Source organism: Cyprinodon tularosa, unplaced genomic scaffold, assembly GCF_016077235.1.
Source record: "Cyprinodon tularosa strain WSP-4 unplaced genomic scaffold, ASM1607723v1 ctg297, whole genome shotgun sequence".
Lineage (NCBI taxonomy): Eukaryota > Metazoa > Chordata > Actinopteri > Cyprinodontiformes > Cyprinodontidae > Cyprinodon > Cyprinodon tularosa.
The window spans coordinates 426,502-452,273 of NW_024039004.1; the positions used below are offsets into that span (position 1 = coordinate 426,502).

Below are 25,772 nucleotides of genomic sequence, written 5' to 3' on the forward strand. Positions count from 1 at the left end.
TAAATTATTTAAATGGCAATTATATTGTATATTGGTGTTATACAACAGAATGATCTGATCAAATAAAAAAAATCTAATTTTTGGAATTTGTTTTAATGTTAAAAACTCAGGTAGTATTTTCTTGTCCAAAATGACCAAATGTGCTGTAGTTCTGCATTTTCAGTTTGTTTCTTTAACAAAATTTGAATCATGTCACATATTAAGTAAGAAAAAAAAAATGAAATAAATAAATAAATACTACAGGCAATTAATTATTAATAGGATATGTAAGAAACAAACTCAATAACTTTTTTTTTTTTTCTATTCAATGGGTTTGAGGAAATAAAGAAATTTGGAAGGCAAACTAAACTAGGACATGGGAAAGTTTTTAAGCTTATAATGTTGTGAATGTGGAATGGATTAAAATGTGTTTAAAAAATGTTTAAGTATATCTAAATTTACACCCTGTTTATACAATTTTGAGCACAAAAATCTTTATCAGTGATTGTTTGTTTGGTAGATTAGTTATATTAAGGAAACCACACTATATATACACAGCATCAAACCCAACAATATCAAGAGAAAAATAATGTCGGACATGTTGATCTGCCTCAAATTTTAAATAAAACTGTATTTGCATGTAGAACCAGAAACCATAGCTGATTAGTCCTTACAAATCAATGCAAATATTCCTGTCTGTGTCCTGATTGCGTCTCTTTTAGAGACCTAAATCTGCTTAATCTATTTGCTACTGGCTATGGCTCTTTAGTATCAAGATTTGGTTTAAGCCTAATTCCAAAGTAGGTCATGATATAGGGTTTGTGGTTAGTGTCTGTTTTTGAGTAAAGCAATATTAAACCAGATTTTTTTCTCAGGCTTGTGGTCGCATGTTCTTCTTTTATTGATCTATCAAGTCATCACAGCACAAATATGATGAGAACCACCTGCATGTTTGCAACAACAACAGTTTATGAATAAGAAAGCAAGCATATTTATACATGGAGCACACAGCAACAGAAAAATAAAAAATAAAAGTTTAACACTGGAGTAGAAAACATGTTTTACAAAAATAAGTAAACAAATATGCTACGTTGAAATCTGAACCTGCTTTGAGCCATGAAAGAACGTCACAGCAACGATGTTCTTTCTTATCCTGGCAACTAAAAAACTCCCAGTCTATTTTGTAAACAAGCTAATTTTCTGTATAGTTACCTAAGACAGTAGTAAAAAAATGAAAAATCTATTTTATTGTAAAACAAATATTTAAAAAAATGTACAATACTGGAAACCACATTATTACATCATAAAAATACGCTTTAGATCCTGCTTTCAATGAGTTTTAATTAAAGCTTAGCTGCAGAGGTTTGGTTGTTCGGCAGGAAGAAGGCTAAACCAACTTAGACAACTTTTATTGTAATTTCGTATAAACAGTGTATACAAAACAAACAACTGAGAAACTAACTACTTCCAACTTACATTTATACATTTTTAAAACTTTGGCACATTGTTTATTTCTTAGTACTGCAAAAGATTGTAAATGCTGCCTTCTATCTAACTCAAGAGCAAAACTAAGGCATCACATGGTTTAATTGCAGTACAATTTCGTATTTGGTACAAAAAATGTTTCTTTTTTTGCTTCTTTTTTAGAGATCGGCAATACGTTATTGTCAGGACTTCATAATTCTGCAAACACTGAAGTTAGAGCAGGTCTCTATTAACCAGCCTCTCTGTCAGTGTAGGCAGGTTTTGACATCAGCAAAGGCGAGTGTTCCCAAACTTTTCACATTACAGGCATTGACATCATTTGATCAACATTTGCTTCTTCATATGGAGTCTTATTATTTTAGTAGAAGAGCAGGAGGAGATACGGATGTTTGTGATTAATTCAAGCTGAATTTGTCTCAGATTAACGGAGAGGTTAGTAGGTGACTGGCACATTGAGATACTGCAGATGGGAGGGTGATTCACATCTCGGTATCAGCCACTGGAGTCTGGGCAGCAGAGTGTCCATTAGTGGTTGGGGTGCTGTTCGCCCCATTTTCAGGGGGAGACTCTCCATTGGCGGTGGGTTTGTCAGCGGGCTCCTGAGGCAGCGGGGCCACAGATACCAGAGTGTTGGCCTGGTTTTCCTCATCCACCTGGAAAGACTCAGCCTAAGGAGGAAACAAAGCCACAGCTTTAATGTGGATCTTCTATTAGATTGGCAAAGATATATTCTAAGCTATAGCAGGAAGGAGTGTATGGAAAGTGTATAAGTCCTTTCTTTAGGGTTTTATGGGATTTGGCTGTGATTACTTTGAGGTTGTTTTAACTTTTGAAAACACGGTTCTTGGTAAACCTACAGTAATATGCACAGATGAAAACCTATATGAGTGTTTGGTTTATAAGCATTGGTTCCTATTTCAGTTATTCTACACCTAATGAAAATAGTTGGGCCACCCATTTGATAACATCCCTGTAAAATAATCTTGCAGGTGTGCCTCCATATGTAAATGTTTAAAAAGATGACGTTACATAATAAAAAAATAAAAAACAGCAGAAACATGTGCAATCCCTGGCAAGGAGCTAAAGTAAAACCAGCTTAAAGGAATTAATGGTGATTCGAACCACATAAAAGTCAGGCGTGTCCTCCTTTAGTCATGAATTGAGTGGATCACTTTAGAAAAATGACATCCATGTGTATTTTTTTATTTTAATTTTGAACCTCTTGGCTCTTTGCTTCAGATAAACACTTTCTTTGCACTGTTTACTCAGAATGTTACATTATCGTTTATACAATCTGTCCCATTTTGAGAAGACGAGGATAAAAGTTGTGAAACCAGTGGCAGTCTCTGATGTATTTAGGCTTTTTTAACACTGCATTAATAATAAACAACTTACCAATCTGACACCTTTGGAGTTCTTGCGATGTGTCTTGAAGTAATACAATCCGACCAGCAGTGCAGCCAGCAACAAGCCAACAAGCAGCAAGGAAACCAGCACCGTCTTTGAGTTCTTCCCCCAGCGAGGAGTGGCTGACTGGATATCAGTCTGACAGAAAAAAATCAAGTGATATATGTAAATATTTAAGTTAAACTTGAGAAGCATTTTTTTTAATTACTATGCCTTTTAATTATCAAAATAATTCACGTCTGCAACTAAGACAAAGCAAATCCTTGTCCACTCATTTGGGAACACAGGGTTTCTAATTATAATAAGGATACAGTCTTGCTGGGTTATTATGAGGTTCTAAGATTGAAAACAATAAAAGTTTCTCTGAGATGGAAAATTTTAAAAAGAAATTAGAAAATATAGAAAACTTTAAAACAATTTCTGAGATGGAGGGAATGACTTTTCTGGCTGAAGTGATGTTATTTTCTACTGTCATCACAGTCCCTGTGATGCCAAAAGAGAAAACATTATCAGGTGTATTGATTAACTTTCACTTCTCCAATCAGCTATCAATCTAAATTATTTTTCACCAAGCCGTCATCCGATTGCTCCCTAAAGTCCCAGTTTAGAGTTCATCTCTAGATTGAAATACAACCAGAGAGCCAGGAGGGGCAGACTCCTCTCTCCATGCTGACACATTAAGCTTGACATGTCTTCAAGTTCAGACATTTGAAAAGTTCTCTTATCCATTATTAAACATTTTCTCCATTTTCTGTGATGGCTGTGCTAAATTCATGTAAGATTTTATGTGTTTCACAGTCTGTGAAAGTACCGGTACTGTTGAATCACTAGTTTTTTTTTTTTTTTTTTGCATTCTCTATCTGTTGTAATCAACAGGATATTAATGAATTTATTAACTGTAAAAGCATCCCTGTTTATCCTCTAGCAACCTCAGACAGATCCAACTGCTATTATGCAAAAGCTAGATCGTTAATCCACCTTAAAAAGGGCTGTCGATAATCACCAAAAACCACCAACCGTGCCTTTGTTTATTGCTAAATACGTTTGCTCACCCAAAAGGTATTGCTGTGCACTGTAATGTTAGCTCCTAATAATTTCTACACTTCCTACCCAAATTTTACCCCTGCATTTTAACCCATCCCCTTGGGGAGCAGCGGGCTGCCATTGCACGGCACTCGGGGAGCAGTGTCAGGTGAAAGTCTTTGCTCAGGAACCCAGAGTGCAGGCTGTTGGGTTTGAACCAGGTACTTGCAACTTTCTCAGAGCAAAAGCGCACTGCTCTAACCACTAGACCATCACCTAATTATTTAGGTCGTCAACCTTTTGTTGTTTTGTTTAACTTTTTTTAGTTGATTTGAACAAGATTGACTGACAATGTTATTTATTACTAGCTATTACTACTTGTTCTAGTAATAGAATATTTGATTGTAGAGATTCATAATTTTTGTCAGTTTGAAATTAAAATAACTTTTTCCATTTTAACTTGTAATGATCAGAATCATGAAAAATATATAAATATTGCTGGGTGTTTTAGTCTATAAAGCTTAAATATTACGCTTTGGTTCTAACATTTCTTGTTTCCTACAGTTTCAAATCAGTCAGTTTAGGTTCAGATGAGATTATTAGTTAGTGCAAGAATATTTAGTAATATATAACTTTTATGCAGTTTTCTTTGGTCTATCTCTGTTCAAACTTATATATTTATAAAACACTTATATTACTGTGCCTTTAAACATTTTGGTAAAGCTCAGGTGGTCATGCTGTGACTTTGTGAGTGTATTATTGTAGTTAAATGCAGGTAGATTTCTGAGAGGGCTTTGGGGTAACACCTCAAGCGGCTTCCCTGTATCACATCACAAGGAGAAATTAACACAATTTTGACCAGATACCAAAGCTAGAACTATGGACCCCCCAGGATTCTTGGTGAAATTCCCCAGGTGGCAGAAAGTGCCTAATTATTCATTCAAACAATAATTTACAAGCATGAAGTCATCCATTCATCATACTAATCAAAAAGATGTGTTCTGTGTGCTAGATTGAAATTGCATGATGCAAGCCATACAATATTTAATGGAGCTATATCATCTACTTAGGAAAAGCCTGTAAACATTAAAAATGTTAAGTTTAAGTTCAAATTAGAAAATGAATCAGTTTATTACAGTAAAAATTATTGTCAGACTTTAGAGGAAAAAGGTTCCTTATCCTTCCATTGATTCCGTGTGTAATCACGTGGTTCAAATGTAAATATATATTTACATAATTACTAGTAGCTTCTCTATAAAGCACATAAAAGTATTTTGATCCATTATTATTACTACTGCAACCAGTATGCACTCCTTCCTGGGTTTGATTATATTTAAAAACAGGTGAACTGTTATGATTATTTAAGGATTACATTTATTCATAAACAGGTAATGGGGAAAAGCTTGGGATGTTAAAAGAAAAGACACTGATGGATGTGACTAAAAACTGGTCCTAAGGTGGAAGTAAAATGTTTTGCTGCTGACATGTTGTTTGTTTTGGGGCTTTTAGTTTTTAACACCAGCCGTCAGTGTGGCAATGTGATGCCTCAGAGAGCATTCCCAGACTAAGGGGAGCATTTTTCCTTCTCCTTAATGTGTTACAAATTTGATCCTAAATCAACCAGCATTTAGCTCATTGAGTCAATTAGAGTGACTCCTCCATTATAGATCCTTCATGACAAATGGTGTAATTTACGGCTTTGGTTAGAAATGTGTAATTTCTCTGGCTGTGCGTTGGTCTTCTCAGCAGGAAAGAGGTTGGAGAAACATAGCGACAAACTTATGACTCAGCTTGATGAGCTGAATAAAGTCCTTTTGAAAGCATCAAATAAATTTGATCTCTTTAAAAAAAAAAGCTTACATTATCTTTTCCGATGAGGCTGTTGAATTTGTCCACCATTTCTGTCACATCATCTGCAAATGTAAACAAATAAAGAAGTCAGATTAATGGGGCACGCTTCGGTGGAGCAGTGGTTAGCACGCATAACCCATGTATGGAGGCCTTAGTCCTAGATGCGGGTTTGAATCTGACCAGTGGTCTTTTGCCACATGTCTCTCCCCTTCTCTCATACCCCTGTCTTGTCGGCCTACTGTCCAAAAAACGAGCCACTAGTGCAGTAAAAACTAAAAAGTTAAATTAATCTCAAAGTATTATCTAAACAAAGGAGTCATAACTATTAGAAATCTGAAAGTAGGGATGCATGAATGCAGGTTGTGTTAACACAGCTTTCCTGTTAAAAGACACACACATATTAAACATTCCTGAAAGAGATGATTTATCTCCGCCTAAAGCAATGAAAAAGTTTGAAGGCGTGTGATTATCATTATTCAGAATACTGACCTTCCACATACTTTCCAGACACCAGGACGCTATCTGTGTTGTCTTCTTGATAAAGCTCCATCTTACAGTCTACATGACACAGTTGTGGAAGATGATCTATAATGACCTGCCGTGTGTCTTCCTGCAAATAATGTATCACATTATATCCAGATGTGTTTTTATCACAGTGTCTGAATGATTTAAATCATTCACACCAGCAGGACATTCATAGCTAGTTGCATTTAAAAAGGAAAAAAAAAACACGTGTACTTATTCATATGTCAGAGAATCCTATCAGGAATACTCCTACAGATTTAGTTAGAATCTAAAAGCAATTTCCTTTATGTCTGTTCTCTAACTTGGGAAATCCTGATTCTCAAATTCAATTAGGTTTTTTTTTTTTGAAGAGTTAAATATGTTTTGCTATGGGCATCACTGTTTTACTTACAGAACAATGTCAGTGGTTTGATCTATTGTTCAACAGCACAAATCTCCTGAATTTGTTCCTTGTGTTTCCATTGTTCAAAGAGTAAATAATGCATTTTGTCCTCATGCTAAATAAAAGCTAAAGCTAAAAGAAAGCATATGAGGTAACTTTAAACCTCCACAAAAGAAAGCAGCAAACCCCAAAGCTGTCATTCTGAGATACGGAGGAATTTATTGTTATAAACAGAAACATACAATCACACACACACGTCCACATTTCTCCCCCAGGCTGCTATACATTACATATTTTACAGAAGCAATGGGCCCACCCATTGTGCTGCCCTCCCACTGTCTTCTCAGCCTGTGCCCCAGCTTTACAGTACATGCAACAGAAATTTCTTGGACTGCACAGGCTCTTTGAAATTAACATTCATGCATAACATCCCTGGGTCACTGGCTTCTGAGCCATTGGTGAATATTTTAGTTTAGGTTTGATAAAACGATTTGGTAGCTAGGAAACATAAAGCGAGTTAGGCATTAATTCTCATTTATGTGCCGGTTTTTAGGTTGTGATGATATATACATGTCATTTAGCTTCTAATAAAACAACTTCACTTAGAAATAAATGTAAAATTTAGACTAAAAAGAAGTTTGTTTAAACTTACACAGTTGCTGGATCTCTTGAGTTTCAAGAGAACAGCGTTTTTTCCCTCCACGGTCTCTTTACTCCCACACGTCACGTCCCGAGGCTGCAAACCAAAACGTTTCATCACACCTCTTTCTTACAAGTAGACATATTACTGCAGTATGTTACTGTTGTGTAGAGGTAGTGGATTTTAAGTTTGTACTGAGAGTATTTAACATGTCCACATATGCAGAAATAGTGCTCATTCTTTGTAGTGAAATATCTGAGTATAGCTTATTTTACCTCTAGTAGGTTGTCACCTCTGGTAGTACTGGGTGCTGGAGTATCTGGGTGTTGAACAGGCAGTTTTGTCTGAAATGTTTCATTTGTTGTTTCCTCTAAAGGATTGGGCTGGATTGTATGAAGATAGGTGCTGACATGACTTTCAGGTGTCTTTGTAGAAATTTCATTTTCCTCCATGGTGGGATAAATAAGCACTTGACCAGATGGCTCTGTAGTTGCTGAAAGAAAATGCCTAATTAATGTCTGAACAGGAATAGAAACAATGCATTCTTATTAAGGGTTACATAGTTTTTGGTTTAATTCAGAGGAAATTGTTATTCAAGCAGTGAAAAGTCGGCCAGAAATTTACCCCCAGTCTTACTGTCGATCACCTTCACCAAAGTGGCACTATGTGACTCTAAGCCACTATGGAATTGGAGCTTCTCAATTTAGAAGCCCTGAAGGCCATTGACAACACGACACTGCCACAAAATGAAAGAATCTCCCTCCATGTTTAGGATCTGATGGCCAGATCCTTTTGACCACTAGAATGAGAACTTTGAGAGTTCATTACAATGATAAAACAGTTTTGTTGCCTCACAGCAACATTAAGCTTAGCTACCTCTTAATAAGCTCTAAAGCAGGGGTAACCAATTAGAAATCAGTAGGGTCTGAATAAAGAATATCAACAACCAGTAAAGGTCCAGAGACATTTTTAATTATAATCCATCACTTTAAACAGCATTTAACACTAAAATTAGGTGTTTATGCAACCATGTATATATTATATACAGGTGCTGGTCATAAAATTAGAATATCATGAAAAAGTAGATTGATTTCAGTAATTCCATTTAAAAAGTGAAACTTGTATATTATATTCATACATTACATACAAACTCATATATTTCAGATGTTTATTTTGTTTAATTTTGATGATTACAAATGACAACAAATGAAAATCTCAAATTCATCATATCAGAAAATTAGAATATTACTGAAGACCAATAAAAACAAAGGATTTATAGAAATGTTGGCCAACTGAAAAGTATGAACATGAAAAGTATGAGCATGTACAGCACTCAGTATTTAGTTGGGCCTCCTTTGGCCTGTATTACTGCAGCAATGCGGCGTGGCATGGAGTCGATCAGTCTGTGGCACTGCTCAGGTGTTATGATAGCCCAGGTTGCTCTAATAGTGGCTTTTAGCTCTTCTGAATTGTTGGGTCTGGTGTATTGCATCTTCTTCTTCACAATACCCCATAGATTTTCTATGGGGTTAAGGTCAGGAGAGTTTGCTGGCCAATTAAGAACAGGGATACCATGGTCCTTCAACCAGGTACTGGTAGCTTTGGCACTGTGTGCAGGTGCCAAGTCCTGTTGGAAAATGAAATCTGCATCTCCAAAAAGTTGGTCAGCTGCAGGAAGCATGAAGTGCTCTAAAACTTCCTGGTATGTGGCTGCGTTGACCCTGGACCTCAGAAAACACAATGGACCAACACCAGCAGATGACATGGCACCCCAAACCATCACTGACTGTGGAAACTTTACACTGGACTTCAAGCAATGTGGATGAAGTGCCTCTCTTCTTTTCCTCCAGACTCTGGGACATTGATTTCCAAAGGAAATGCAAAATTTACTTTCATCAGAGAACATGACTTTGGACCACTCACCAGCAGTCCAGTCCTGTTTCTCTTTAGCCCAGGCAAGACGCTTCTGACGCTGTCTGTGGTTCAAGAGTGGCTTGACACAAGGAATGCGACAGCAGAAACCCATGTCTTTCATACGTCTGTGTGTGGTGGTTCTTGAAGCACTCACTCCAGCTGCAGTCCACTCTTTGTGAATCTCCCCCACATTTTTGAATGGGTTTTGTTTCACAATCCTCTCCAGGGTGCGGTTATCTCTCTTGCTTGTACACTTTTTTCGACCACATCTTTTCCTTCCCTTCGCCTCTCTATTAATGTGCTTGGACACTGAGCTCTGTGAACAGCCAGCCTCTTTAGCGATGACCTTTTGTGTCTTGCCCTCCTTGTGCAAGGTGTCGATGGTCGTCTTTTGGACAACTGTCAAGTCAGCAGTCTTCCCCATGATTGTGTAGCCTATAGAACTAGACTGAAAGACCATTTAAAGGCTTTTGCAGGTGGTTTGAGTTAATTAGCTGATTAGAGAGTGGCACCAGGGGCCATCAATTTTGAACCTTTTCACAATATTCTAATTTTCTGATATGATGAATTGGAGATTTTCATTTGTTGTCATTTGTAATCATCAAAATTAAACAAAATAAACATCTGAAATATATGAGTTTGTATGTAATGTATGAATATAATATACAAGTTTCACTTTTTAAATGGAATTACTGAAATCAATCTACTTTTTCATGATATTCTAATTTTATGACCAGCACCTGTATATACACTATATTGCCAAAAGTATTTGCTCACCTGCCTTGACTCACATATGAGCTTAAGTGACATCCCGTTCCTAATCCATAGGGTTCAATATGACGTCGGTCCACCCTTTGCAGCTAGAACAGCTTCAACTCTTCTGGGAAGGCTGTCCACAAGGTTTAGGAGTGTGTTTATGGGAATTTTTGACCATTCTTCCAGAAGCGCATTTGTGAGGTTGCACACTGATGTTGGACGAGAAGGCCTGGCTCTCAGTCTCCGCTCTAATTCATCCCAAAGGTGTTCTATCGGGTTGAGGTCAGGACTCTGTGCAGGCCAGTCAAGTTCATCCACACCAGACTCTGTCATCCATGTCTTTATGGACCTTGCTTTGTGCACTGGTGCACAGTCATGTTGGAAGAGGAAGGGGCCAGCTCCAAACTGTTCCCACAAAGTTGGGAGCATGGAATTGTCCAAAATGTCTTGGGATGCTGAAGCATTCAGAGTTCCTTTCACTGGAACTAAGGGGCCAAGCCCAGCTCCTGAAAAACAACCCCACACCATAATCCCCCCTCCAACAAACTTTACACTTGGCACAATGCAGTCAGACAAGTACCGTTCTCCTGGCAACCGCCAAACCCAGACCTGTCCATCAGATTGCCAGATGGAGAAGCGCGATTCGTCACTCCAGAGAACGCGTCTCCACTGCTCTAGAGTCCAGTGGCGGCGTGCTTTACACCACCGCATCCGACGCTTTGCATTGCACTTGGTGATGTATGGCTTGGATGCAGCTGCTCGACCATGGAAACCCATTCCATGAAGCTCTCTGCGCACTGTTCTTGAGCTAATCTGAAGGCCACATGAAGTTTGGAGGTCTGTAGTGATTGACTCTGCAGAAAGTTGGCGACCTCTTCGCACTATGCGCGTCAGCATCCGCTGACCCCGCTCCGTCAGTTTACGTGGCCTACCACTTCGTGGCTGAGTTGCTGTCGTTCCCAAACACTTCCATTTTCTTATAATACAGCTGACAGTTGACTGTGGAATATTTAGGAGCGAGGAAATTTCACGACTGGATTTGTTGCACAGGTGGCATCCTATCACAGTTCCACGCTGGAATTCACTGAGCTCCTGAGAGCGACCCATTCTTTCACAAATGTTTGTAAAAACAGTCTGCATGCCTAGGTGCTTGAATTTATACACCTGTGGCCATGGAAGTGATTGGAACACCTGATTCCAATAATTTGGATGGGTGAGCAAATACTTTTGGCAATATAGTGTATATATATTGACTTAAAAAAAAAGAACATGTTTCCATTTTAAAATCTAAAGTGTTTTTTTTAAATAGAGAACAACAATTGTTCAGCTTGGTATATAGACAACTTCCTGTTTCACATATTTTATAAAACAGCTAAACTGATTGTTATTTGTTTTTCTTTTTTATGGCTTAGTGAAAGAAGTGGGCTTTAAGCTGCCCTGCAAGGCTTTAAACCTGGGTTTGAAAAAGCCATTCTCAAGCACATATCATTTTGAGCCAGGATCGATATTTATTTATGATAATGTTCATGGTGGGAAATCCTGCTGTACAGCAGTAGGTTGAGTCAAACATACTCAAAATGTGCAGGGTCATCTTTGAGCACACCATTTCACTTTTCTATCACTTCACTGCAGTTCTTCCAGCAGTCCACAATTTCTTTCACCTTTTCTCATCGTCTTCTCCTTCTTTCCCATCTCCCGGCTTGCCACAGGTTTGAGTGCTGTGTGTAAAAAGTGGCTCGCAGCAGCAACCCTGACTAACAGCTCATTGGCTGATTTGTATCACGTGCAGCCTGGTGCTGGATGCTCTGCAGGGCTTTATCGTACAAACAGGAGAGGCGGTGCAAGTGAAAATAGATGCTGCCTTCAGACAACGTGCGGTCATTTATAAATGCTTTAAATCAGGTTGGGTCCGGATTATCCAGCAGGTGGGTCCGGATCCGGACCGCGCTCTGCTAATCCGTGACCACTGGTCTAAAGGGAGCCATAGAGCATTCTAGGTCGTATGACCCATTCAGCAACAAATCGCACCCTCTCAAGTTACATAGGCCTGTTTTTGATAAAGGCCGCCCACACATCTATAAACTTGAATACTGATTTAGAAAATCATTTATTATATCTAAAATTGAGCTAATAGTTAAAGCAGAGTGCAAGAGTTACAAAGAACCACTTTAAACTTTTAAAATATCTCAAATTTTACTTAGATAAAAATATAACCTCACAAAAAGTCACAGAAAGTGCTTACTATGCGAGTCCTATATATTGTTCTTCCAGAGTTTTTTGGGCTCTGCCTTAAGCTCCCCTTAAGATGTGGCATCCATAATCGTTCCAAAGGGAGACATCTACAGGTACATTGCATCCCTTTAAAACTTTTATTGTCTTTACTACTTTAATATAATTTATAGTATATTAAAGTAGTAAAGAATATAAATTATATTATAATTTATATTCAAAACCTTGGTCAGTGCCTTCTTTTTCACAAAAAAACCTTCCTCAAGAAAGTTGGCTTGGCTTCCTATGATTTCATTTGATGCATGGGAGTAGCCGCTCTACGTCACCGTCCCTCGGACAACAGTGCTCCTCCTTTCTATCTCCATGCCTATGTAGGGAACCTCTTTCATCTGTTTATAACCAATAGCTCATAACTTCTGTCATGTTTAATATGTTTTATATTATATAATATGTTTTGAAAATAGCTGAGTGTTTGACGATTGATAAACAAGTAAATTTGGAGTTTTTATGAGGGTCCGGCCTGTTATCCATCCCTCTCTCCATCCTATTGTCACTTTTGAAAAAGGGACAAATATACTTACATTTTTGAGCCTAAAGCACAGACTGATCAATGCCTTGGAGAGATAAATTCATCGTTTTGTAGCTAAAGCAAATAGCTTTTAGGGAGCTAATCCTCTCCCTGCTATACTCCAACTTCACCCCTTGCTATGGTCCTCTAAGAGAAGCTAACAGGACAACTCTACTGTTGTCCTGTTAGCTCTACATACCCTATATGTCTACAAAAAAAACTGAAGTATGCCTAATGAGACACTTTGGCAAGATTTTCAGCTTGGAACACCTTTTTTGAAACTACCAAACGTTCTTTCTTTCATTGTTTGTTTTTCCAATATATCTTATGACTTACCAGGGGCTCCAGTCGTCTTCAGGACTCCATCTCCTCTTACATTTTCCTGTGCCATCACTCCTGCTATAAAATAAGAACAAACAGTATTGTTAGAAATATCGACCTGATGTAAAATATGCATAGATACACAACCATAGAACTGGTCATAAGTATTAATTTCGAACCCACAGTAAATATAAATCACAGCTACGTCACATTCTTTAAACTTGGAAAAATATAATGTATTTAATGAGACTTTGCATGCACATTTGTAAATACAGCTTGTAATTAGGATAATATAAAGAATATGTCAGGGTTCTGCCCTTTGTTTAGTTTTATTTTTAGTTTCTCTTTAATTTTGTGACTTTGTCATTGTGTTCTGGCAGTGTGGTGATTTTTGTGTTTCCTCTTGTGCCAGGTTCCTTTCCCCTTGGCACCCTTCTATCCACACCTGTTCCATATCAGCTGATTACCCCAGTCTTTGTTCTGTCTCCCATATATACTCTCCCTGTGCAGTTCCTCAGAGCAGGTGTCTTGTTGCTTCATTGCTTTGCTCCCTGTGTGTTTTTTCTCCCTGATATCTCCTGTTTTTTTTTTGGTTTCTTTTTAGTGTTGTTTGATTTGTGCTTCTGTTGCCATCAATTTCCCATTTAATCAGCAAACTCATTTCTGCCTCCTCTTTACTGCATTTGAGTCCTTAACAACTTCCACCAAACTCTGACAGAATAGCTTATTTTTAGATAATTTCATATCATTGCAAAATATTGGGAACAATTCATTGTGCTACATCATTCTTGGAATAATGAGAAAGTGTAACTGATAATGTATAACATTTGTAATTGATTGTGTGGTTAAGATCATGGTTTTATTTTATGTGCTCAAATAGATTGTTTTACAGCATATAAATATTTCACAACTAATAGAGTCAAATCAGTACTATATAATGTAACCAGGATTGAAGAGTATCGTGATTAAAAAACAGGTATTTTTGATATTTGTATTTGTGAGATCCTAGTGTGTGAACAGTAATATATCGCCGAATGGTATTAATTTATGTTGTTGTAACTTACTGCAATCAATTTCTTGAAATTTTTATCAATTTGTCACAAGGTTGCACTTTGGACCCCATGACTTTTACGCTGGAGTAATTCGGGACCTGGGATTTTTTTCTGCAAGTCAGTTGAACTTAAAACTCCATAGAAATAATAAAACTGTTTTGTTTTTTTTTGTTTTAGGTTTCACTATCAAATATGCGGACATTCTAAAACTGGTCAAAGTCCTCGGGCAGCTTTTTCTTTTTTTCTCATTTTTTTTTTTATTATAAGGGAAATGTCTTAATCTGCCATATATTTAGTTACCTGAGGAATAGATTAGATTCTTGGGTAAAGTAATTATTTAATATGCCAATTCATGCTGTTTCCTCTGTTAAGTCCGGTGTTAATAAAGCTGAGAACTGTTTAGGTCCTGTTGCAGTTGATGGATCAAGGAAACAGAACCAGATCCGTCGCATTCAAACCTTTTTTTTTCCTTCACTCTGCCTAGCAGGAAAATAACATTACTTCATAGTCAAAAAATGCCCATGATCTCTTTCCTCCATAAATTACATTACCTCTACTCTCTCACTATGTTATTCCTTATTTCATGTTAAACCAAGGTAATCTTGTGTAATTTTGTAAACCTCTGCTTTATTTTCTCTTCTTTTTGGTTGTAGGATGTTAATTGCTATAAAAACATTAGCGTATACTCCCATACATGATTAGAAGAGATCTGTGGAAGAGTTTCTACAGAAGGTTAATGAAGAGCAAGTTTTACTTAAATTGCTTGATAATTAGTTGTTGTACGATATGTACAAAATGCAAAGCCATCATTTGTCTTTTGAAAGGATTACACAGAACATTTGAGTAAACAGTACCATATATACATAGTATATTGTTTTTTTTATAGGTGTACATGGGCCTAAACACATAATTAAATTCATGTCCATTGCCAAATCTAGTGCTACACCATGCAGACATCAGCATAATAAACATCACTGACATCAGCATGCTTAATCCATCCAACTTGTTATCAGGTGTTCCAATCAGTGCCATGGCCAAAGTTGTATAAAATCAAGCAGCTAAGCGTTAAAACATTTGTAAAAGAATCGGTCACTCTCAGGACCTCAGTAAATTCCAGTGTGGAACTTTGCAACAAATACCGTCGGGAAATTTCCTAGCCCCTAAATATTCCACAGTCAATTGTCAGCTGTATCATAAGAAACTGGAAGTCTTTGGGAACGACAGCTACTCGGCCACATAAGTTGACGGAGCAGGGTCAGCGGTTGCTGAATCATATAGAGTGAATAAGTCCTCTTTTAGCAGATTCAATAACTAGACACCTCCAAAGTTTATGTGGCCCTCAGGTTAGCTCAAGAACTGTAAGCAGAGAACTTCATGGAATAGGTTTCCATGGTCGAGCAAGCTATACATCACCAAGAGCAATGCAAAGCATTGGATGCAGTGGTGTAAAGCAGGCCACCACTGGACTCCAGAGCAGTAGATGCTTTCTCTGGTCTGATGAAACGATCTTCTCCATCTGGAAGTATTTTTGATGCATCGTGGATGGGGTATTATGGTTTGGGGTTGTTTTTTCAGGAGCTGGGCTTGGCCCCTTAGTTTGAGCGAAGGGAACTCTGAATGCTTCAACATCTTTGTGGGAACAGCTTTGAACGGCCCCTTCCTCTACCAACATGACTGTGCACCACAACACAAAGAAAGGTCGATAGAGACATGGATGACAGAGTGAAGATGAATGCATGGAAACCTGATCTCAAACCGATTGAACACAGTTGGGATGAAATTTAAGAGCCAGACTTTTGTAGTCCAGCATCAGTTTGTGACCTTAAAAATATGCCTCTAAAAATTCCCATAAACATACCCCTAAACGTTGTGGATGGCCTTCCCAGAAGAGTAGAAGCTGTTCTTGCTGCCAACGGTGGTTGACGACATATTAAGCCCCTATTGATTAGGAATGGGAATTCCTTTAAGGTCATATGTCAGTTAAGGCAGGTTAGCTAATATCTCTGGCAACAAAGTGTAGTTTTGATTAAATCATCTAATAGCTATTTGGGGACACTCTGACTTTGTGTTAAGTATTTCATCCTAAGATGGTCATCAAGTCTTAATGGTTAAATCCATCCATCCATTTTCTGTCACGTTTTATCCCTTCTGAGGATGCGAGGGGTGCTGGTGCCTATCTTCAGCTGTCAACAGGCATGAGGCGGGGTACACCTTGGAAAGGTCACCAGTCCATCACAGGGCAACACAGAGACAAACAACCATTCAAAAACACTCACACCTAAGGAGAATTTAGAGAAGCCAATTAACCTAAAAGTCATTATTTTGTACTGTAGTAGGAAGCTGGAATACCAAGAGAGAACCTAGGCATGCACAGGGAGAACATGTAAACTCCTTGCAGAAAGACCCCAGGTCGGGAATTGAACCCGAAACCTTCTTGCCGCAAGGCAGCAGTACATGCAAAATACCAGGTTTTAATTACTTTTAATGTCCCTGCAGCTCTAAGCACAGCACCGCATGAAAGAATATATTGTGTTTGCACCTGAATACAAATAATCACAATTAAGCAGCATAAGATGTGTATTAACCATTTTCCTATTGCACTTGAAAAGGCTTTAGGAGATGCAAGATGAAAAGGGTCAGTAACAACTTGACTGATTGTCTTTTGTAAATTGATATAAACTGTTATTGTACTTAAAGAGACATTATGTAAGTGTTTTACTGAAAACCATTTTTGAAATAACCTTTTTATTTTTATCTGTTCGGTGGATGAGATGTTATGCGCGTCCATGTTGAATGGGTCCGACCTGGCAAATGATCAAATCTTTAGATTCAAGATGGATGTTGTGGATAATCAAAAACACCTGACATCCAACTATACTCAGACACCAGTGGCAACTTCAGGCATAGTGAAAAAAAATAAAAATAAATAAACTTCTAAATGAGTGCGAACTATGAGAATGAGAAGAAGAGTGCTGCAGTTCTGAGTTTTGGCAACAGGTGGCAGTATCATTAGAAAACTCCATTATACCTCTTGAATTATGTAAATTTTGACCAGCAAATCAAAGGAAATAAGTATAGAATATTTTTCAGGAACAACAAAAAAAAAACAGACACAATCGGCGCGGTGTGCTGTTGTCTTGGTGGAAATAACCTTATGATTTTGCCCTAATTATGCTTTCAAGGAACTCCTATTTATACATTAAAAACAAACCAAAAAAAGTTGTAGAAATTGATTAATCCTCACAGCTTCTATGATTTTGATCACTGAAAGTATTTGTTTCTTCAACAAAAAATAAGTTCCCAATTGTTTTTTTTTCTCTTCTCTCCATGAATTCACTCTAGTCCCATCATAAAGGCATATCTGTATCTGTCATCACTTCTGGTCTTTACAAGTGAGACATATGGAAAGACATATCCAGTTGCTTTCTTAGATAAATCATTGTGAAAGACAGGTGCCACAGCTATAGAGCAAACATGGTGCCTATCATCATATCATCATACAGGACATCATCTCCAGGGGGCCTACTGGCATCCTTTGTGTTTGAGAGCAACTCTCTGCAGCTTTGCTGTTTATACTGACAGAAAACACATCAGAGTTGTGGTTCTTATGGCAGATGTGCACTGTGTCTCAGATAGTTCTTTGAAATTTTCATGAATCTTTACATGTCAATAAGAGCACATAAAATAAAATTGGTTTTTAACATCAGGTACAAAGAACCCCCTTTTTTTGCCAAGAGGCATTTTAAAAAGCTCCTGATTAATTTGTTTGGAGGCAAAAAGAGGTGAAAAATTAAAAAGTGAACAATGTCTTCTCTGCTTTGCAAAGAAGAATCTAGAAAATGTAAATGTCCATTGGTTTTAATAAACATAATGATGCTATTTTCAAGTTTGCAATAAGGAAAGAATTAATGTAATATAAGATGATAGATATTTCCTTTCCTATTAGAGACAGAAGTTTTTATTTTCAGTTGCTCCCTATGATGCAGTGAAAAGGGAAGACTTTTCTTTGTTGGAGTTACAGTTACTATCCCTACCGAATTCTTGGTGGACTGTATGTTTATTTACTACAATGGATAAGGTTTACAGTGGGTGATGTTGTTAAGTGTAAATTAAGGTTTCTTATACAAAAGTGACGTCTAAGACAGCCAGAATGCTGAGTCTGAAACCTCTAGTTTCTGCTCACTAATCTTTAATCTAGGGGAATTTTACTTGAATGGAAGGTAAACCTCAGCCAGTGGTTTGGCAAATTAAGTCTATTATTATTATTAATGATTAAATCTGTTGTTTTGGGGCATATTACCGATGCAATATGTGGAGTTTTGTACCTTCCCACATTATTTCACTATATGTCTTTCTAATAATAATGTCTTGTTACTGAAAACAACAATAAAACCAAACTCCAATATTTACACAAGACCATGCATGCTCCTGTAGCCTGAGGGCCTTATAAATAAAAATAAATAAACAAGAGTCTGCATGAAGCAACCTCTCGTTATTTGTAACATAAAGCCCTTCTAACAGCCAGAAATGAAAAAAAGATGCTTATATGAATCACCACGCAAAGAGTAGAGTTTCACTCCACCCTTTTAATTCTGCTTCAATAAGTGCTACAATATTGAACAGGGTGTTTCCACTGAAATGAACATTCACATGCCACATATTTTAATCCAACAACCCAAGCTTTAAACAGCTGAGGTACCAGTTGTGAGGCATTGTGCAGTTGTGAGAATGTATCAGGACTTCAACTGTCCTAAACACACAAAACCTCATATGTTTATTTGTCACAGGCCCTGACTTTATTGCTCTCCTAAATATTTTCCCAGCAGATTCCTCTTGATATCGGCTGTGGTCTGGAAATGCTCCACCTCTGCACCCCCCATCTCCTGGGACTCTGGATGAAGGAATGTGACAGACTTTGGAAGAATGAAGAAGCTCTCTGCTCCACACCCTTCGCCCTCCCAGCTCCCTGTCTCTCCTTACCCTATCCCAGTCAGGCACAGAACAGTTAATCCAAAGTGCCTATAGAAGTGAGATATGGTCTTCAGGCTTCACACCTTCCTCACTACCCTGTAACATAAAGCCAAGAGATAGCAACTGCTAACACACAGAGTCGCCCATAAAAATATCCCCATAAAATCCTCTCAGGGTGTGTTCACTGCTTAATACACAACTCTACTTTCCCTGCAGCATATGCTTTCTATGTCTGCTACATCTTAAAATCTATATACATCTGCATCTACTTTATATGATCTACCTTATTCAGTAAGTAGGAAGAGGCATCTATTTAATATTTTCTAGCTAAGAGTTACAGTTAAAATCCTAACACCAGTCAGTGAATGTATGTGAAGCATGTAGGTCAGCATTTAGGTGCTTCTATAGTTTATTTTATTCCTTGGCCTTTTTCCTGATCTGGGTAATGTGGGCAAATACCACTTAAATTAAATAATCACTTATTAGATTACCAAGATGTTTTCTTTATAAATGGGTAAAGGTGTTCTGGTTCATATATATTGTATGAACCAGAACACCTGATGGATGGATGGTTAAAATATGATAACTATTGAAAAAATCCAAACATTTCAAAATGTGTCCTTGAAATATTCCCACAGATTTCTTTTACATCTTTTCAGATTAACTATTATTACCATTTCAGAATGTATTTTTATCTGAGTCTAGGAACATGTGAAAACGTAGTAACTTTAATGTTTGAATCAAACCACCTCAGGTCAGCAGGGAAACCTTTAATGTGACTTCGGAAGTCCTGGTTTTTAAACTAAACAAACACATCTAGTTCTCCTATGAATCTTGGTTGAGCGATTGGATCACATGCTTTTACACCTCCGTTTAGTGCTATCTACTGTGATGTAATCAGCTGGGACAAATGTTTGCACCATGTGTGCATGATGTCACCGAGGGTCAAAGCCCCTAACTGGTTCTTTACAGGACAGAAAACAAGCTGTGCTCTGTAATTGGGCATAGTGAGGTGATAATGGCCCGCACACATTAACTGACCACCATGTCAAAGTCCTTGCAACTACTCCTCTTTATGGCTGCATCTAACTTGCAAAGGTTACGACACGACAGCCTGTTCCATAAAACAGTCTGTTTGTCAGCAGGTTTTACTTATTTCGCTTATAGCTAACATTCAACATCGTACACATACACGTGTAGATAAGAAATGTTCTGTGGTCTGATAAAACTAGAGTTTAAGTGTTACCACAACTATGACTTAATCTGGAGGAAAAAAGAGGCAGTTGGCAACCTGGGAAACACCATCTCATCTGTGAGATATAGGAAGTGGAAGGTGATTGGATGAAATCATTATGAAAGAATATTACACCGAAATATAAAAGTAATGTCTCAAAAAATAATCCAGGAGGTCAGTCATAGTACATGAGGTCCATTCAAAGGTTGGAGATAAATAGGTTTTTCCTAACTGTAAATGGAATGAATGAATTTATAAAGTGCTTTTCTAGTCATATTCGTAGCCCCCTAACGCACTTTACTATAGCCGCATTCACCCAATCTCACTCTCAAACACGCCCACATTCAGACACCAATGGCTAAAGCAATAGTCACCTTTTCTAACCTAAGTACATGGAAGGAGGCCTGGAATCAAACCTACAACTTTTGCAAGTATCTACTGTTGCTACTGAGCAACGGTCACCACAAAAATATACTCGTCCCAAACATACTGTCAAATTAGTTACCAAGAAATCAAGGCAAAGTTTACATTGAGCATAACAAAGCATTGATTAAATTCTATAGAAAATAAGTAGGTAGAACTAGAAAAGTGTGTCAGAAAAGACACCTACAAAACTCACTTTATTATTAAGCAAGAGGCAGGTGCACCAATCACAGGTTGACACCCATCACAAGGTAACACAGACTTTCATTCATTTTTCATACATTTCTTTGGCCTTTCTTAGACCCTCATACTCCTATGACTAACATTGTGAAAAAAGTGATGACCTCCAAAATTTCCCCTCTTTCCCAAAATCACCTTACTTTGAGGGTAAAATAAGGCAAACAATTCTCTTTGAGCAGCAAATAGGTATACTCATACCAAAGAGCATTTTAGAGAGTTTGATTTGTTGCAGTCATATTTCAGATGATTGAAGGTGGTGGTGGTCACTAGGTAAGAAGGTATACCCTGGACCAGTTCTAGATCATCACAAACACCAAAATATGATAGTATTTTTTTTCTTTAATTAAGTAAGAAAGATCCATTCCATAAAAAACGATTAACATAATTATTTTTAATCACTTTTTATAAAGAGCTTATTATTTTCCCTGCAAAAAAATCCCAACTATATTAAGTTTTATGTCTGGGGTTTTATTCTAAAAGAATGACTGTTTTCTATAAATTAAAACCTCAGCCTTCTTAAAGAGTCTATTTTTAAGAGTGTGCAGAGGAATTTGACATTGGAGAACGGTTTCGTGAGGTTAAACATGCTGTGGAATCCTGCCCTCTTTGAAACAACAGACCACTGACCTCGCCATCTTGACCATCTCACTGCGCCGACCCAACCCCCCCGCAGCCCCTCCCCTGTCATTCCTGTCACAGCGATTAATAGAAGGACCAAGGCTATTCTTCTTTAATGGTTGAAAACTAACTTCATCTTATGGTTTCAATCAGGCCAAAAAGCCAGAGCTGACTTCACCCAGCGCCTACCCAGCTGCAGATTTCACCCGACCCAACCCTGAGGCCTCTGCAGCTCTTTATCAAGAGCGTGATGCCTGTTTCTAAGGAGCCACAATCAGGAAACATGACATCTGCTTTCAATTTGGGGGAGGGGGTTGTATCACTTCCTCGCCCCTCTCCTGCTCAAACACACACAAACTTACAATTGAGTCCTAAAGTTTCACTGCCTTATGCATTATCTCTGAATGAGCCTGTCTTGTGTGAGTGTGTGCTGGTAGATAGTGAGGAGATTTTGTTGCAGTCACGCATTGACTGCTCAGAGGCTCCACACTAATTATGTCCAGAAATGATTTTTATCTAACCTGTATCTGTCTCAAAATCCAGAGAAAGACTTTGCAATTACTCGTGTTTATATAGGAAATTATGGAGTCAGACACTTCCATACTGGATTGCTGAATGTACGTAAAGAAAATGAACTAAACACAAAGAAGTTGCTGAAAACAGACTGAGTTTATTTCAAAGTAAGAATTTTTATTTGCAACTAAAAAAACAGTCACTGGTGTGAATAAAGATTTTCTTTTAGATGTTTCTGTCTACTTTCGTGCTCTCCTCTGCAGCTTGAACCTGAAATTCGACTTTGCGCATTACAAGCTCTTTCCCTCATGCGATGGAATGAGCACTATGTTGTTGACATTTCTTCTGTAATTCCTCAGTACATCTGTTACTTCAATGGCTGCTATGAAAACAATGATTTCCATAATTACATGCCCAGGGGTTGGCAGTGAGGTTGGGCAGGGTTCATTGCTTCACTGGAGAAATTCCTTAAACCACTTCACAGCATAGGCAGAGCAGAAGCTGGTTTATGTACAGTCCACATGTGTTTATGCTAAAGTTTTCCAGATAGCAATATCCTAAATATGAATTTAATGTCAGCACTTTGAACGTCATAGTTTTTAATTTGTGCTTCTGTTGAATTTTCTAACTCAGAGTTAAGATGCTTATTCATTTTTATACACTGAGAGATTTATACACTAAAACAAAAATGCAAATCCAACTTAAATGAATGGCTTCAATAAGTCACAAGTAATTGAATTAAGTTGATCCAACTTATTTCATTAAGTTTATAAGCTGAAAACTTAAATGAACTTGGACAAACCTAATTCAATTACTTGGTACCAGTTACATCCATTATTTTATGTTAGAGCTGCATTTTCTTTTTAGACTCAGATGACTTTTCACTTAATGCATCAGCAGCTTGTTAGAAAACAAAAGGAAGTTGAAGCTAAGTGTCGATAAAGTAAAATGTTAAAATTGCATAATTGCCCTTTATCACATTGTCAGAACCGCTAGTTAAATTTGGGAGTGTGTGGAAAGCATTTTGGATATAAGGGGAAAAAGGAAAACAACCTTTCAGCAACCAACCAAAATAAGCAAGATTGCTTTCCAAAGGCAGCAAATAGGTAACTTTTTATAAAGCTCTGTGTTGTTTTGTACTTCACTGTTTTATGTCTTGAGTTTATAACGACTTCATAACAGCATCTTAAACTAAGAACAACATAGTTTCCATTTGTTCCATTTTATCTTCATCTTTGGTTCAATCCTGCTCCAGTTGTACAAAACATTTTTCCTAAGGAACATAATTTGCTTGTCTCTTTTCATAGCTTCTCGGTGTCTATTGAGGGAAGCCTGTGGTATGTTCAGTTAAAGGAAACTGATACTTTGCCCTAACATCTCACATTCTCTCCTCCAGCATTTTTCCCACACATTTGATGCAGATGGGGCGTGTCACATAGTTGGAACTACATGAACTGTAGTGCTATTCAAGATTTTTTAAAATATGTATTTGATCAGAAATATAAAAGTTTTTCTGCAGCTGATTATGAATCTTTAGGTTGTAATTGTATCTGTGCTGCTTCATTATACAAATCGAACACAGCTGCCTCTCTTGGTTGATGATCTCATTATTGCAGCCTACCCTCCATGAAAAAGACAGGAGGATTGAATTAGGGAGACCGATATGTTTTTATTTCCAGCCACAACAGAGTGCTGCAAACTATATTGTAATTGCACCGTCATTTAAACACTACATTTTTGTTTTTCTATATTTCCTTACTTTTATAATGACTTTGTGGACATCATAAGCTTCAGGTAATATGTAGGGTCTCTGAATCCATTATCCATCCAGTCAGACTTTTTGATCTTCTGCCATTGGAGGCAATTTAAAGAGCAGAGCGGTGGCCTTTGTAATGACCCATTTACATTTTGCTTTATATTAAAAGTATAAGTCAGATAGTTTAATAACTTTTTTGAGAGTTTGTGGTTATTTTTAGTTCTCTTCAAATTAAGTTATTTTTCCAATTTTCTGATAGACCACATATTGATCACACTTTTATTAAATATAAATGACTTTTAATCATTAACTTTACAAACATATACTATCATTTCTATTATTTTCATAATAGATATTTGTTCCTTTAAAATGAATTATGCATAAACAATATGCATATTTATGTAAGCCAGGTCTTCTTTGTGTGCATCCTTTTTGTTCCTAAAACTCCTTCTGCATCAGTTCAGGCATATTCAAGATGAACGTTAACACCCAGGCTCCACGCCCTTCTCTCTCTTGCATGCATCAGCCAGCCTCATATTCCTTCCAGCTAAATATAAACACATTCCTCTAACTTCTTTGAAGGTCATGAGAAAACAGTTTAATAAAAAAAAAAATTGCAAACAGGCAGGAAAGAATTGTACATATCTAATCATAAAACATTTAGTGAGTTAGCAAACAATACATTCTAGATCCACATTTTTAAAAAAACCTGTAATGGTAATACTGCTATAAAATAATTTGTAAAGAAATGAAAATTTGAAATTCATAGTAAATCTTTTTCTTTCAAAACAAAAGATTGAATTTTATTTTATTTTTTTCCCTAAATGATCTGTTGAGAGAGTCTCAGATTTCAGAGAGTGAAATAGTTGTAGGGTTAAAACTTGAGTTGAACTGACCATATAAACAAACACTACTCCATTCCAGCCCCACCCATTCCAAGCCCCCCTCTCCTAAAGCATGGCTATTCAATCCCTCAGAGCTGACCATCTTGGAACCGGTTATTTTTACTTACCGCTCAAAAGCTGGGTGATGAGAAGCAGAGCTAAAGCCAACATTTGGGACGGCCTGTTTTTTCTCTGTCCAGATGATGCTGCCATTCTCTTCCTGAGTGCACTCACGGGTAGTGAGAGAAAAGAGAGGGAAGAAAGAGCACAAGGAAAAGGGCCAGAGCAGTTTAGGGTTTCCTCTTACCCAGGGAGGGAAAGACTGGATAAAGCACCACTTGTGTTCTGTCAGTTATTATATAGCCACCCCCCCTCTTTCCTCTCTTACAAAGACCCAGCCCTACACCCCCTTATTCCACTGGTTTACGTTAACCCTTCCTCTATGCCACCACCCTTTTTATGAAAAAAAGAAGCAATGAAAATGTAAAGAAAGAACATAAGTTCTTCCTTGGGTGTTTCTTATTTAAAAATATTTTCGTGCTTTGCATTACTTTCCCTTTTTAGGTTTACATGAAATTGTCCCCCCCAAACACCACACATCATTTAGACATTAGTTTTTAGGCGAGATCTGGTCGGTCCCTCATAATCTCGATTTAGTAAAGAAATCCTTGTTGAAAATTGGGCTGGTTTGGTCAGTCTGATTTTGTCCCACTTTGATCCGATAGAAGTTGAAAACATGTTGCAAACCCGGCTTCAACGTCTTTTCAATTATCTTAAAATTACAGCTTTTCCCCTTTCACTTTTCAACCAAATGTAGACATCGTTTGAATCTAAATAATGTTTTCCTTAAAATGTCTTTTCAACCAATTTTTTGCTTGGTGGGTGAATTTCCAGTGTCTCAGTCGTCCAAAAGTAAGTGACAGAAAATGTGTGCTGAGCACTGCTTCTTGTTTCTTCCCTTAAGCAGGCTGGGATATGATGTGAGCTGTAATCCATCGCAC

The 25,772-nt window shown here is 37.5% G+C and overlaps 1 protein-coding gene across 2 annotated transcripts; it reads right to left on the bottom strand.

The window, feature by feature from the left end:
- Positions 1-1,606: 1,606 nt before the first annotated feature.
- On the bottom strand, positions 1,607-25,111 carry si:ch211-286o17.1 (hematopoietic progenitor cell antigen CD34). 2 transcript variants are annotated; one of them, XM_038291228.1, is made up of 8 exons: positions 24,900-25,111; positions 13,096-13,155; positions 7,568-7,785; positions 7,305-7,388; positions 6,235-6,355; positions 5,755-5,807; positions 2,860-3,009; positions 1,607-2,132 (listed from the first exon to the last, which is right to left on the bottom strand). In XM_038291228.1, the coding sequence occupies exons 1-8, from the start codon at positions 24,982-24,984 to the stop codon at positions 1,944-1,946; spliced, it is 960 nt and encodes a 319-aa protein (XP_038147156.1). In that variant the 5' UTR covers positions 24,985-25,111; the 3' UTR covers positions 1,607-1,943. The 2 variants fall into 2 exon arrangements, with proteins under 2 accessions (XP_038147156.1, XP_038147155.1); XM_038291227.1 differs by having other exon boundaries at positions 13,096-13,158.
- Positions 25,112-25,772: the final 661 nt, after the last annotated feature.

Coding starts and splice junctions, on each gene's coding strand:
- si:ch211-286o17.1 (XM_038291227.1), bottom strand. CDS start 24,984: ATGGCAGCATCATCTGGACAGAGAAAAAACAGGCCGTCCCAAATGTTG. Junction 3,010..5,754: donor GCCTCATCGGAAAAGATAAT/GTAAGCTTTTTT, acceptor TTTTTCTGTCAG/ACTGATATCCAGTCAGCCAC. Junction 2,133..2,859: donor ACTCCAAAGGTGTCAGATTG/GTAAGTTGTTTA, acceptor TTTCCTCCTTAG/GCTGAGTCTTTCCAGGTGGA.